Below are 14,361 nucleotides of genomic sequence, written 5' to 3' on the forward strand. Positions count from 1 at the left end.
AGGATTTGAGCAAGAAGGTCAAGACAATGAGGGTTCACGCACTGAGACAGTATGCCTGATCTAATGGGAGCCCACCAACTTCAACTAGACTGGGAGTGAATGAGCATGGGATCAAACTAGTCCCTCTGAATGTGGTTGAGAGTTGGGTCAGACTGAGGGGCCACTGACAGTAGCACTGGGATTTTTCTCTACAGCATTTACTGGTTTGGGGTTATCCTATTCTCTTTGGATGCATATCTTGCTCAACCTGGATGTATTAGGGAGGGCCTTGAACTTGCCACAGGACAGTGTGCCTTGTCCTCCCTTAGGATTGGAGCAGGGAGAGATGGGAGGGTGTGTGGAGGGAGTGGGAATTTTGATTGGTATTTTTTAATGTAATAAAATAATAATAATAATATACACCCCTCAAAAATTACTTTACCCAATAAACAGCATAAAGAAGTTTGGAGAAAATAAACTATGCCCATATTCCCAAATAGTGTCTATAATTGATTGTTTATATTTAAATAGAGATTTGCATTGGCATGAACCTTGGTTTATTAATACAAATTTAAGGTCAATTGTGTTATATGTATATGTATTTCTGATCTTGATTAAGGTATTATGTTTGTGTAGCTCATTTAAAAATATAATGTATAATTAAGAAATATAAGTTAATAGATAATCATCTACAATAGTTAGCTTGTAATAGTTAGATTTTCTAGACATATAGAATTAGATTTCAGTTAGATGGGTATTCTTCAAATCTTTCAGAAACCTTCAGGATATGATATTTAAATGTTTTAGAAAATTATGACTTTTCATGACAGTGAGACACATCTGCTCCTGACAGCACCAATTACTTCGAGAGGAAGATGGGCATCAAAGAGTCTGCTAAGCCATTTGGGCAAGAAATTGCTCTTGCCTGGACTGCAAGACTAGAATATGCAGGAACTGCAGAGAGATGCCTGCTGAACTTGCCTAAAGGTAAGATGATCCTTCGGGATTCCTGCTTCATAAACAACAGAAAGAGTCTGCTAGACATTCTGTAGGACACAGAAAAATGTGACTGACAAACTGCAAGTATAGGCAGAACTGTCTTTGAAATTTCCTGTTTTGTGGGAAAGTCTGCTGGATACTATGGGCCTGTAGGCTGAAGATGGGTGCTCCAAAGGTACAGAACTTTGGGTGACTGTCCAGGTAGCGAGATGTCTCTGTCAATTCTAGAGTTTTGGAAGTTGCTTACACTGTACTTCTTGTTTACTTAGCTAATATTATATCCTTCTGGAGTCTTTGATGGAGTTAAATAATAGATAGATAGTTATACTTACAATTTTTCTTAGTTCTGATAAAAGATAAAGTAATTAGAAATATTGTAACTGTAATTCTTGCTTGATACCTGTTTAGTTATATGTAATTTTACTATGTTAAAGTTAAAACCTTCCTTTTTATTTAAACAGAAAAAGATGAGGTGATGTGGGATTTCCCTCTGTGTACTCTGATTACCATTAATGAATAAACTGCCTTGGCCTGATGATAGGGCAGAACTTAGGTAGGTGAAGAAGACAGAACTGAATGCTGGGAGAAGGAAAGAGTCAGAGAGATGCCATGGATCCACCACCAGAGATTGAAATGCTTTGCTGCTAAGCCACTGCCACATGGTTATACACAGATTGATAGAAATGGGTTAAATTAAGATGTAGTAAGACTTAGCCAATAAGAAGCTAGAGCTAATGAGCCAAGCAGTGATTTAATTAAAAAGAAAAAAAGAAAAAAGAAAGAAAAAACAAAAAAATAATTAATAAATAAAATAATTTCTGTTTGAAGAGAAATTTATTTCCTGCAGCAAGGAAATGAATTAAATACCACAGAGAAGATGTGAATGGTCACAGACTTGACCACAGCCTGAAGCTCTAATCCTCCATACTGACATTTTTTTTTTGGACAGGGTATCACTCTGCAGTCCTTGCTAGCCTGGAACTTTCTATGTGGCCCAGGCTAGCCTTAAACTAAAAGAGATCCAGCTGTGTCAACCTCCCAAATGCTAGGAATATGATCCGACATCCTTGGATCTCACCATAGATATCTCTGGACACTTTCCTTGTGCACTCCTCTGCATGGTGACTCGACAGAGGAGTCTCTGTTCTCCAAGCAAGTGCACTTCACTGTTCTCAGCGGTCATCTCCTGCGCTGGTGGCCAGACGCAGTTCAGAGCCAACTAACCTGAAGGCCACCTTTCCACTTTCCCGTTCCTGACCTCAAGGGCTCTATGTACATCAATGACATTTTATTTTACTTTTTCCCATTCTTTTCTTTCTTTTTTTTTTTCTTTTCTGTCCAGGGAGAGTCTCACTTGTAGGTTTGACTGACCTGGAATTTGCTATGTAGACCAGGTTGGTCTTGAACTCATATTGTTTACCTTCTTCTCCTTCCTTAGTACTGGCATTAAGGGTGTTTACCACCACACTCAGTGGACTTTTGATTTTGTTTTTGTTTTTCTAGACAGGGTTTCTCTGTGTAACAGTTTTAATTGTCCTGGAAATAGCTCTTGTAGATTAGGCTGGCATTGAACCCTCAGAGATCTGCCTGCCTCTGCCTCCTGAGGGTTGGGATTAAAGGCATGGCCCACTACCGCCCAGCTCAACATTTGTTTTTTAAAACTTGAGAAGAGTAAGGAAGAAAGCATCATCAAGTTGTAAGTCACTAGGTTTACCCTGAGTCAGAACCAGGGTCCCAGGTGCCTTCTCCACCCTCCCTTCCCCTCCTGTGTAAGTCAGAGCTAAGCAAGTCACCCCTGAGAGCTGGGAGCAGAGCTCTGAATTGCGGGTCCCTATCTGTGGAGAGGGAGTTTTCTTCTTACATTTGGGGGAAAGGAATGTGAGCACAGTAAAGCTTTGTGTGTTCCTCTATGTCATGGAGGTCATAAGAAGAAAATGGAGGGGACAGGAAGGCCTTTGTTAGTGACAGAAAGAAATCTTAACCTTAAGGCTCTCCCTCCACTGGGAAGTCCCTCCCACAACCTGAGGTTTCCAAGGCTGGGAGAAGCTCCTTCTCACACTCCAAGCTCCATCCCTATCAGCAAGGAGAAGTCAGAGCAGCAGGAGAAGATCAGACATAGGGATGGAGCAGAATGCTCAGGAGAGAATGGAGTTGTGCTTGTTCTCATAGACAAGGGCTGGAAATTAAATTCTCCTGTGTCTTCCCAGAAAGCCAAAAGACTCCACTCCAAACCTGGCGCTGATATTTCAGAGATCCACTTACCAATGGCTGTAATGTTCTTGACTGTGGTCTTATTGAGGCCAGGGACAGAGTTATAGATGAAGCAGGTATAGGATCCACTATTATTAGTAGTGATGTTGGGGATAAAGAGCTCTTGGGAGGATGACTAGATCTCTCCACTGACAAACCAAGAGTACTGTGCGAGTCAGTTAGAGGCTGCTTGACAGGAGAGGCTGAGGTTTGTCCTTGAATGGAAATGAGTATTTGAGGGGAACATGATTGGGACATCTGGACCATCATGAGAAAACACAGCAAAGGCACATGTGACATCAGCAGACGGAATGGCAATCCTGGTCTGTTCAAGGCCATAGTATCTCTGAGCTGTGCTATAACCTCATCTGAGCAGGTCCCAAAAGGAGCTTGGGTGTAGATTAGTAGAAGAGTATTCATGTAGCAGGCACAAGCCCTGATCCATCTCGAACACAGCACACAAACATCCCCGCTGCACACTCACGTGTGCACTGAGCCTGAGACTGATCTGTCCCCTGTCTCCATCACTCTGAGCCTCTGTAGGTAGAAGTTTCTCCAGCCCATTCCAGCTCAGTGTTTGGCCTGGATGCATTTGCTTGTGCTGTGCCACGAGGCCCTGGTCAGCCTAGGTATCTGTGTGGTGGGTCTGTGTCATCAACACAAGGGGACCCAGTTTCCTAGCTCTAGCCTTTTGTATAGACATACGTAGCCAGGATGAAGCAGACAATACCCACAGGTAATGTTCAGAGTGAATGGGTCACTTTGGGAGGTGCTCACTGGGTTCCGGGTTTCACACTCATAATCTCCTGTGTCATTCCTCACAACACTGAGTAAAGTGAGAGTCCTGTTGTCCTCAGACAGCTTCAGCCTGTCACCTTCTGAGAGGCTTTGGCCATTTCTCCTCCACAGGTAGGTTGTATTCTCAGTCTTTGGATCACACATTAATGCTACTGAGTCCTGACCCTCCATGGGATTGGAATTGTTGCTTGTGATGCTGGGCTTGGGTAGCAGTGCTGTGTGTGCAGACAACAGAGAGAAGGTTGTCCTGTGTGGTACCTCTGATTCTTCCAAGGGCCTCTTTCAACAGAGATTGTCTCATATCTCCCCTCAAACCCAGATCCTCAAAGAATCAGGGAGGAAGCAAAAAACTAGGCAGATGGAGTAGCTGAGCACTCAGACAATGGGGCCTCTGTGCTGTGTATGGGAGAAGCAAGGGCTTTCCCAGGAGGGAATTGAGCTGCAGTGTGTGGTGATGGACAGACTCGAGACTTGGAATCAGAGACCTCATGTTATCTTCTGGTCCTCACTGACCCATTGCGTGTCTTGGGACACTATGTGTGAGTCCCTCCAACTGCCCTGACCTCCACTGCTCAATAAGGACAAGTGCCCTCCAAGCCTTTGCTGCTCAGGGGACTACTACAGATAAGTCATAATTAGTCTTCACATTGAGCTTCCCTGAGAAACTGACAACCCATCAGAGACCCCACACAGATCAGGTTCTGGCTGGCATTCAGGTCAGGCTGGGCTTCAGCTGGGCCATTCTTGTCAGAAGTTTGATGTTGATTGACATGAATCAGGGATCCATAAAAGAAGCCTGAGTCTAGGAAATGATCTATAAGACTCAGGGGCACCTAATAGAGTCTCCATGGTGGGGAGGCTGGAGATGTGGCTCTGGACAGATAGCTTGTGCCACCCGTGGCCTTTGTGACCCTGACTCAGTGACTGTTTCCTGTTTCAGTTTCTCTAGAATAGGACACAGAGTAAATGAACGTTGCTTGCAAGTTAACCTGAAAGGTGAGCAATGGCCTGACTTTTCACCAAGCAGTATCTCTTACTATTTGCCTGCAGGAAATAATTCCAGGGCTGGACCCCCAGAGGCAAGGAGCTGCCATTTGTACACTTTTCTCCCATCTCTTTAGGGCTCTCCACCTTCCTGCGAAATCTTAGAAGACCATCAGGACAGCTGGCTGGTTGTCTTTAATAGCCCTCCACCTATGCTGAGCACACTGAGTCTCTGGAGGAGATGCCCAGGTGACCTGCCTCAAACATGACTCTCACAGGCTGAGGGTCAGCAGGCTACCAGCCTGCAATCAATCAGTGTCCCCTGTCAGCTCCAACAGGAGGTCAAATTCAAACCCAGTCTATAAGCTTCTCAGCATTCCTGGTCCAGTCTGGGAAGGAGGTCAGAAACAAATCTGGTGTTCATGTCTCTGTGAAAATCTCATGGTTTTCTCAGTCAGGCCCTGCCTGAGTCCTGAAGGGTCTTTCTCAAGGCCATGCTCATGATGAGCATCTAAGAGCCTGGGCAGAGTCTGACATGCCTGGGCTGAGTTACCTCCCCCCCTCTCTCTGAGGGTAGATTCTAGTTAGGTATCCTGATTTATCGCTGGTTCCTCCACTCCGTTTCCTTTACTAAATGATGAACCACAATGTGGGGACCATAACACAGTCATCCAGGACTGACAATTCTATGTGTGAAGTAGGATTAAGTCCACCCATGCCCCAGAGATTACAGAGAATTACTTACGGTGGACATGGAACTGCACCCATTTTTCAATAAAATCAAAGTTTTGCATTAGAATATGCAACGTGTAGGCTCCAGTGTCTTTCCGAGTGACGTTCTGGAAGAGCAGGGATCCATTGGGGTATATTGTCTCTCTGCCACTGTATGCAGGCCCTGTTTTATTTACATTATCTGACGCTATAAAACGTGCAATTTCATTACTCATTTCAAAATTTGTTCCCTTGTGCCAGTAAAAGGTTCGGAATGTCTTTCGCAGATTGTGGACAAGTAGAAGAACATTTGCCCCTACAGCAGCATGGGGCGGAACTGCTTCCACAGTGACTTGGGCCGTGGTGGGAGAGCTCCAGTAGATCAAAAGTGAGGCTAAGAGGGAAGAGAGAAAAATCTATCAATAATAGTTCTTTGCATTTGGTAGAAATTGAGACCTGGGTGTGTTCAACTCTCAGCCTTGGTGTGTGTGTGTGTGTTATTGTCGTATTGCGGGAGTTCAACAACATCACTCCCATTCCTCAGTACCCCCGAATATTTCCACTGAATTAAACTATTTTCTTGGGTGTCTGCACAGCAAACCCCTTACTCCCTCAGATCCCTGCTCACACTCAGAATCTTTGGTGAGTATAGGCATGTCTTCTCTGACCTTCTTCTCTAAAGACTCCAGCCTTCATTTTCTGATCTTTCCAGCTCTGTTTCTTCTGAAGTCCTTGTCAACCCCAACCCCACCTTCTAGATATCCTTGCTGCTCTGTCTTCCTGCCCAGGACTCTGTGAGGAGAACTGGTTTGATTTTGGTTTAAACCCCACTGCCTGGAACAGGTTCAGACACCTGTGAGCAAATAAATGTCCCAGCGCCTGGGGTTTATTTAAGGATTCCTCAGGGTCGTATATATGAAATGACCCTGTTTACTGGCCCCAGTTTGAGTTTTACTTAGAGAGTCACCCTGACACAGTTGTGGGAGTCAGTCTTCAGGGTACAGAGGCCAGTGCTGATAAACTTGCAGTGGGGAACCCCTGAGTTTTCCTCCCCACTTACCAATTCACATTCACTGCGAGCTTCCTGTTGCTCTCAGGCTTCAAGCAGAAGCCAGATGTCTCCTCTTGGGCACAGTCCCCCTCCCAGAAGACCCCATCCAGTCTCTGAGCTCCCCTGCTGTCCACACCCCTGAGGAATGTCTCCTCACCTGCCAGCAGGAGTCCCCTCCAGGGTAGCTGCCCTTTGTGGAGAAGGGCTGAGGAGAACTCCATGGTCTCTGCTGTGGCCTAGGCTCTTCCTCTGGAAAGGAGGTTTGCCTCTCAGGCTGCTGGCAAGCCTGGCTGCCCTGGTGTCTGCTTTTCTTCCCAGAACTGAGCCTCCTCTCAGAGGAGGAAGCCTCCTGGAGTCACATGGGCTGGGGATGGTTGCTGTGTGTCAGTGCTGCCTCCCATCCTTCTATTCCATTCTCTTTCAGTGTTCTAGAACATGCTTGGAGCCATAGGCTGAGAAGTGTCCTGTGCCCCTACTGAACAGCAGCTCACCTCAGGGGCTTGTCCCTGCACTTCCTATAGCCAAGAGTGTATTTCCTTGTGACACTAAAACCCAGCAGAGCCCAGTCTGTCCTGTGATCTCAATGCTCAGGGAAAGTGGGAGTTACTCCAGGGAAGTAGTGGCAGTTATTTCTAGGGGCTGGAAAAGGTCTGAGTGTTGACTGGGGACGGATAAGATCCATGGTCATTGCTGTCAACAGTCAGAAGTCTGGTACAATTTATCTCAGGGATTGACATCCCACATGCAGGAGGAGGTGACCTCTGTGTCCTAGAAAGAGGACTGTGTGCTCCAGCTCCTTATGAAGAGCCCCAGGGAGACACCCCACACCCCAGCTTCCTGTGTTGTCTGAATGTGATTCCGGTCTGCCCATGCCCTCCCTGACTCTTCTGGGATGCCTTTGTTCTCTTGATGACTGCCCTGTGACCTCCCCATATTTCCTCATGGGTGTTGTGAGGGGGAGGGGACTACATAGGGTCTCCTTGTAGAGTTGGGTTCTCAGAGACACAGGAAATGATTATGTGAGGGAGCTCCAGGTCTGTTGGAACTGGGATGGAGTCAAAGCTGCAAGATATGTTCAGGCCTCAGGGATGTTCCCTCTTGATTATGTGGTTTCTTGTTGCTCCCTGGTGTCCATGAGGAGACCTGCAGCTCATGTCTGTGCTGTCACAAGGATGGTAGCCAAGCTCCAAAGGCTGTAGTGGAGCTGAGCACCAAGTTTCCCAGGGAAGGTCCCAGTGTGCAGCTGCCTTTGAGGACCTAGGTAGACTTTTGCTCGACACTGTAACAGCTGAGGTGAGACTCACTGCCACTTTGATGTGCAGTTCCCCGAAGGTTGATGGTGTTGAACCCCTTTTCCCGGATGTTTATTGGCTTTTTGTACTTCTCGTTCAGGGACAGGAATATCCAAGGCCTTTGCTTACTCTAAAATAGCTTTGTTATGACTTAAGTTTTAAAGGGAAGTACATTCATCCACCCAGAAACCACATTTCAGTAATATTACATAAAATATAATGAAAATCAAAGCAAACCAAATCGTGCAAGCTCCTCAGTGTTGGTAATTCCTGGAGTGTTAGTTTTCCAAATTCAGGGCCAGTAAGTCTGCATTCTCAGGAGTTCTCAAAAATTCCCTGATTATGATGATGTAAGCCTAGTTTGGACAGCCTTCGTTTTATAGCTAGAAATATTGTTTAGAGTACAATGCACCTAAGTTGGCAGTACTTGTAAGTATTGCACTGTACAGAGACATTTAAAGGATGAAAACCATACCTTCAAACACGGTCCTCCCAGTAAGGTGGCAGCATAGAGTCACATGTGGATATTGCATTTTAAGGGCCTGTTTTACATCTAAACCGTGCACATGTTGAGAGCGCATTCAGAGGACCCACAAAGTACAGCATGTATGTGAACTCATCAGGGAGTGTTTTGTCTCTTTAAAATTTCATGTTCTCCTTCCTCAATGTTGCACTGTACCTCAGCATATTTAATTACAGTGTACATGCATACATCATAGGCTAGGATCCACATACAAGAAAGAACATGTGTTTTCCCCTGATACTCGGTGATCTCACTTAACTTTATACATTCTAAGTCTACCAACTTTCCTTAAATTTTGTGGTTTCATTTTTCTCTAGAGACGAATAATATTTCATTTGGTATATGCACTAGACTTCCATTATGCATTCATCTGTTGATGGACATCTAGATTGGCTCCATCTCCTTGTATGTTGAATAGAGCAGCAGTATTGATGGGGGTGCAAATATCTCTATTGCGGGGTACAGGATCTCTGTGTATATGACCAGTGAAATATCTATTTCATATTTTATAACTTTAAGACAACTCTGAGGCCTCTCAGCAGTAGTGCTCCCCCATCCCCTGGGAACCAAGGACCTAACAACTATACATGCACGCACTGAAATGTTTGGAACTTTCCGTCTCCCAGAATCCTTGTGAATCTTCTCCAAATAGAACTCAGTTATGAATAGGTGCAAGATAACCCTTAGGTGTTGACTCAGTTCCTGGGAGAGGATCAAAGTAACCTTCAATTGGATTAATTAGTGTTTTAAAGTCTAGTTTCTTGAGTTCTTTATATATTTTGGACATCAGACCTTTGTCTGTTGCAGGGTTGGTGAAGATCTTCTCCCAGTCACACAAATGCAGAAGGCCTAGGTGGTCCCATGCAGGCTCCCTAGCTGTCAGTCAAGGGTCTATGAGCTACCACTAGCTCAGGTCAGCTGTCTCTGTGGGTTCCTCCAGCATGATTTTGACCCTCTGTGCTTGAACAATCCCTCCTTCCTCTCTTCAACTAGATTTCCAGAGCTCGGGCCAGTGCTTGGCTGTGGATCTCTGCATCTGCTTCCATCAGTTACTGGATATAGGTTCCATGATGACTGTCAGGGTAGCCACTTATCTGATAGCAGAAGGCCATTTCAGGCACCCTCTATACTCTTGCTAGGAGTCTTCACTGGAGACATCTCTGTCTATTCCTTCGAGTTTCCCTGACTCAGGTTTCTCCCTAATCCCTAAGTGGTCCCCACTATCAAGGTATTTCTTTTATTACTCTCCCACTCTGTCTTGGTCCCAACTCAACCAACACGATCCCTCATGTTCCCATCCCCTCTCCACCACTCCTCAGGGTACCCCCAATTTACCCAGGAGATCTCATCTATTTCCCCTTCCTAGGGAAATCCATGTGCCCCACTTCGGGTCCTACTTGTTACCTAGTTTCTCTGGGGCTGTGGGTATTAGCCTGGTTATCCTTTGCTTTACATCTAGTATCCACTTATGAGTGAGTACATACCATGTTTGTCTTTCTGGGTCTGGGTTGCCTCACTCAGGAATACTTTTCTAGTTCCATCCATTTGCTTACAAATTTTATGATCTCATTTTTTTTACCATTGAGTAATACTCCATTGTGTAAATGTACCATATTTTCCTTATCCATCTTTAGATTGTTTCCAGATTCTGGCAATTATTAATAATGCTGCTATGAACATAGTTGAGAAAATATCCTCGTGGTGTGATGGTGCCTGTTTTGGGTATATGCCAAAGATTGGTACAGCTGGGTCTTGAGGTGGATTGATTCCTAATTTTCTGAGAAACAGGATATTTATTGGTTGCACAAGTTTGCACTCCCATCAGTAGTGAAGGAGTGTTCTCCGACATAGGCTGTCATTAGCGTGTTTGATCTTAGCCATTCTCACAGGTATAAGATGGTTTTGATTTGCATTTCCTTGATGACTTAAGAATGTTAAGCAATTGTTTAAGTGTTTTTCTGCCATTTGAGAGTCTTCTGTTGGTAATTCTCTGTTTAAAACTGTACCCCATTTTAAATTGGATTATTTGGTATTTTGGTGTCTAGTTTCTTGAGTTCTTTATATATTTTGGAGATCAGCCCTTTGTCAGATATGGGGTTGGTGAAGATCTTTTTCCACTCTGTAGGCTGTTGTTTTCTCTTATTACTTTTTACAAAAGCTTTTCAGTTTCAGGTGGTTGTTGTAGAATATTATTTTAAGGTATATTACTTCTGTGTATGCTCTGGAATATTTGTTTAAGGAGGTAAAGATGTGTTTGATTAAATAAAATTCACCTGCGGTCCAGAGGCTGCATCAGCGCCTGGCTGACCGGAAGTTGTAGGGAGGAGACAAGTGGAGAAGGGTTTATAAGAAGGGCCAAGAAAAAGCAGGACAACTTCCTGGGAGATGCAAGGAGATGAGCTAGGTGACCTGCTTACTATTTAGCTTCTCTGGGAAGCAGGATTTTACTTCAACTTTTGAATCTTGAGTTCATTAACAGGACAGAGATTTAGATAAGGTATCTTAGTGGTTTTGAAAGAGTTGGTGCTTGAGGGAACAAAATTTCTTCAGGCAGCGTCTCTTGCAGCCTAGCTGGTCTCTGTGGAGTTGCATTGCTGACTAGGATAGACGTAGTTTAGAAGGTAGGCAATTAAAAAAGAGGACAACGAGGAGATCCCATTTACTAATTGTCAGTGTCTGTGTAACTGGATTTATGTGTGGTCTTTGACCCACTTGGTCTTGGATCTATTTGCATTTTTCTACATTCAAACATCCAGCTATGCCAGCACTATACATTGAAGATTTAAAAGTATTTTTAGACTCATTTGCTTCTCAGAAAGTCTTTGGGAAGTAGACCAGTTCTCTGTTCTTTTTTTTTCTCTTTCAAGGTTTCAAAGAAAGAGTCAGGGGAGAAAATTTTGTGTTTTAAGTATTTTTCTTTTTCTCCAAAGAGCGAAGAGAATTGGAGCCACTACTTTACAAAATATTTCATATTCATTATTTGACAATTCCATACACATCCAGGTGCACACACATATCAATGCATTTTGGTCAGGGGTGATCCCATGACCCTCTCATCACTTCCCACTCCTGCTGAACCCTTCTTCCTAAAGTGCTCCCTTTCTATGTGTTTCGTGTGTGTTTCGTGTGTGTGTGTGTGTTTGTGTGTGTGTGTGTGTGAATGAGTGTGGATGTACACCACACCACTCTGTGCAGGGTTAAAAGGTTCTCTCCTTCCATCCTTACATGGATCCTGGAGATTAATCTCAGGTCATCTGGCTTGTGCAGCAAGTGCTTTTACTAGACGAGCCATCTCACTGGGCCTCTATCTTCTTCTGTGTGTCCCACACTGTGTTTTATTAGGGTTTCTTTCATGAGCATGGATGGTGGGGTGGTCAGTTAATATAGTATGGGCAATTAAGCACTAAAGAAAACGATTTCCTGTCCCTTGGTGACCATTAATTTACAATGGGTTCTGAGGAAGGAGTGTGGCCTCTGAAGCCCTGTCTGGTCTACAGTGTGCTGTTGATGGGCCAGTCTCCTATGGGTCTTGTGCTTCTATGGTTTCATGAGTTTATGGCCTGATCATGTGCAAGAGACAGCATTTTACCTCATCCGCCCCATCCTCCAGGCCTTAGGTTATTTTATCTCTCCTCTTCCATGATGTTCCCTGAGCTGGGGGGAGTGGGTTATATACAAGTTAAGTTCATGGTCGAGCACTCAACTGCTGTTTATTCTCCCAGTGTTCACCTTCTTGCCTCAAGGATTCCTCAGACATGAGGGACAAAGAGTAGATTCGTGACTGGATGGGACTGCTCTGTCACTTAAGGAAAGACCTAGTTCTGCCTGGGGCAATGTTCTCCATCTCCTGACCCTAGAGGTTTGTCAGGTGACACTGCCTTCCTGCAGCTTGCACAGCGAGGGTCCTTTGCGATGGGGGTGGGCACAGACTTACCAGGGCAAAGATGTCTGGGGCTCCACATCCTACAAGCAGAGAGGAGGTGACCTGAGTGGTCAGGAGGCCAGAGTCCTAGGCTCTGAGAGCATCAGTGGAGACACTCCACAGCAAAAAGGAAGGGGCCTGGGAGATGGAGAACAGGTTGTCTCCCTGTGTCTCTTTCCTATGTGTAGGTTCTTCATACTGTTTATTATTATTATTATTAGAGTGTGTGTGTGTGACACAGGGTCTCTCAGTGAACTTTGAGGCAGGTGAACGTCACCTGACAGAGTTGTCATGCACACTATTGATTCACACTTCCCTGGTGGATAGAACTGAATTTTCATGTGTTTACTGCCCATTTACATACACTTTTTCTCAGGACTCTGCTCTGTCCATATCCTGATTTATTGGCCAGATGATTTGAGGATCCCTTGCTATCTGATTCAGTTTTGAACTCTTTCTATAGACTATGTGTTAATTCCTTGTCAGAAGTGTCTGGCCACCTTCTCTCCTATTCTGGCTGACTCTTCCCTCTGTTGTTTCCTTAGCTGTGTGCTAACTTCTCGATTCCATGCAATCCCATCTGCCAGTTCTTCCAACTCATTCTGTAGCCCAGGCTGGTGTGGAACTCGCTCTGTAGCTCAGGCTGATGTGGAACTTGCTCTGTAGACCAGGCTGGCCTTGAACTCACAGAGATTTTCCTGTCTCGGCCTCCTGAGAGATTGGATTAAAGGCGTGTGCACCACCACCTGGCTTCATCTGCCAGTTCTTTTTTTTGGGGGGGGGAATGTAGCGAATGCCTTTAATTCAAGCTCTCGGGAGGCAGAGACAGGGGCTGCATACAAGAAATATCAGACAAGAGAAAGCTGCTGTTTGGTGGTAGCAGGTACATCTGTCCCATCAAATTAAGAATTCTGGAAAAGCTAGAGTTGTTTTCAATGACCTGTGATGATAAATCCAGCTCTATAACAGACATATCATCTTCTGTCAATGGAAGCGTCTGAAGATGCATGTCATTGGGGGTAGGCAAGTGCCTTCCCATCTCACATAATTCTGACAAGTTGCAAGCATCGGGTGGTAATGGGACGCGGCCACTATTTCCATGCTGAGTTTCAACAACTGGGCAGAGATCACTGCTTTTGAGATTATCTTGGATTATCTGCTAGGATCCACCCCAAATCACTCTCTGATCTTTGTATGATGTTCTATGGCATCCAATTCACCTTGATTGAAAGCCATACTTCTTTTACGCTTCTTCCCAATAGAAATGGAGATGTCTTGCTTAGCACCAGTCACTAAATCTTCATTCTGGCCAGTTTGTTGGCATTCTTTGTGAACAGCTGAAGTTATGTAAGGTTTGATGACATTAAATAGCTCAGGTCGGAAGGCATATTTTTGGGTGATCATTTCAATGGCTGGCACAGAAGTAGAGTCAGGAGCAGAGCATGTAGTAGGAGCTTCAGAAGGAGATGTGGCATCCATATGAAGAGAATCCAGGTCAACAGAAGAAGTGGGCTTGTTTCTACTTCAGGAAGGCTCTTAATGCTGCTGAATTTGATAGTTGACCTGTGATTTTGGTTTCCCATCTGCCATGATGTGAGCTGAGGAGACATAGTGATGGCTAGGAAAGATTGAAACTCAAAAGGGCTGCTAGGGACACAACTACAATTCTAGCTAGAGGCACAACAGCTCTGAGATTCAGAAATCTAAACTTTCACCCTAGGCCTTCCCACCACTCTCTGGGAACTGGCAATACCTGCTCATGGTTCCACTCTGGAAGAGGAGAATCCACAGCACTTGCAGCACCCTGCAGCTACTTATCCTTCCGACTCTTCCTGATTTACCAGAGGGTCAG

At 44.8% G+C, this 14,361-nt stretch overlaps 1 protein-coding gene and 1 pseudogene across 1 annotated transcript in view; both read right to left on the reverse strand.

Moving 5' to 3' along the window:
• Nucleotides 1-7,079, reverse strand: part of LOC142858763 (cell adhesion molecule CEACAM8-like) — a 185,115-nt gene extending 178,036 nt beyond the window's left edge. Inside the window, exons 1-3 of the mRNA XM_075988469.1 lie at nucleotides 6,930-7,079; nucleotides 5,756-6,115; nucleotides 3,963-4,241 (exon numbers count right to left, since the gene is read on the reverse strand). Of these exons, the coding sequence (XP_075844584.1) occupies nucleotides 3,963-4,241; nucleotides 5,756-6,115; nucleotides 6,930-6,993 (703 nt within the window). The 5' untranslated portion in view covers nucleotides 6,994-7,079. The remainder of the gene's footprint in view (nucleotides 1-3,962; nucleotides 4,242-5,755; nucleotides 6,116-6,929) is intronic.
• Nucleotides 7,080-13,308: 6,229 nt separating this feature from the next.
• Nucleotides 13,309-14,099, reverse strand: LOC142854457 (N(6)-adenine-specific methyltransferase METTL4 pseudogene; annotated as a pseudogene).
• Between the last annotated feature and the right edge of the window lie 262 nt (nucleotides 14,100-14,361).

This window comes from Microtus pennsylvanicus, chromosome 1 (genome assembly GCF_037038515.1).
Source record: "Microtus pennsylvanicus isolate mMicPen1 chromosome 1, mMicPen1.hap1, whole genome shotgun sequence".
In the NCBI taxonomy this organism is placed as follows: Eukaryota; Metazoa; Chordata; class Mammalia; order Rodentia; family Cricetidae; genus Microtus; species Microtus pennsylvanicus.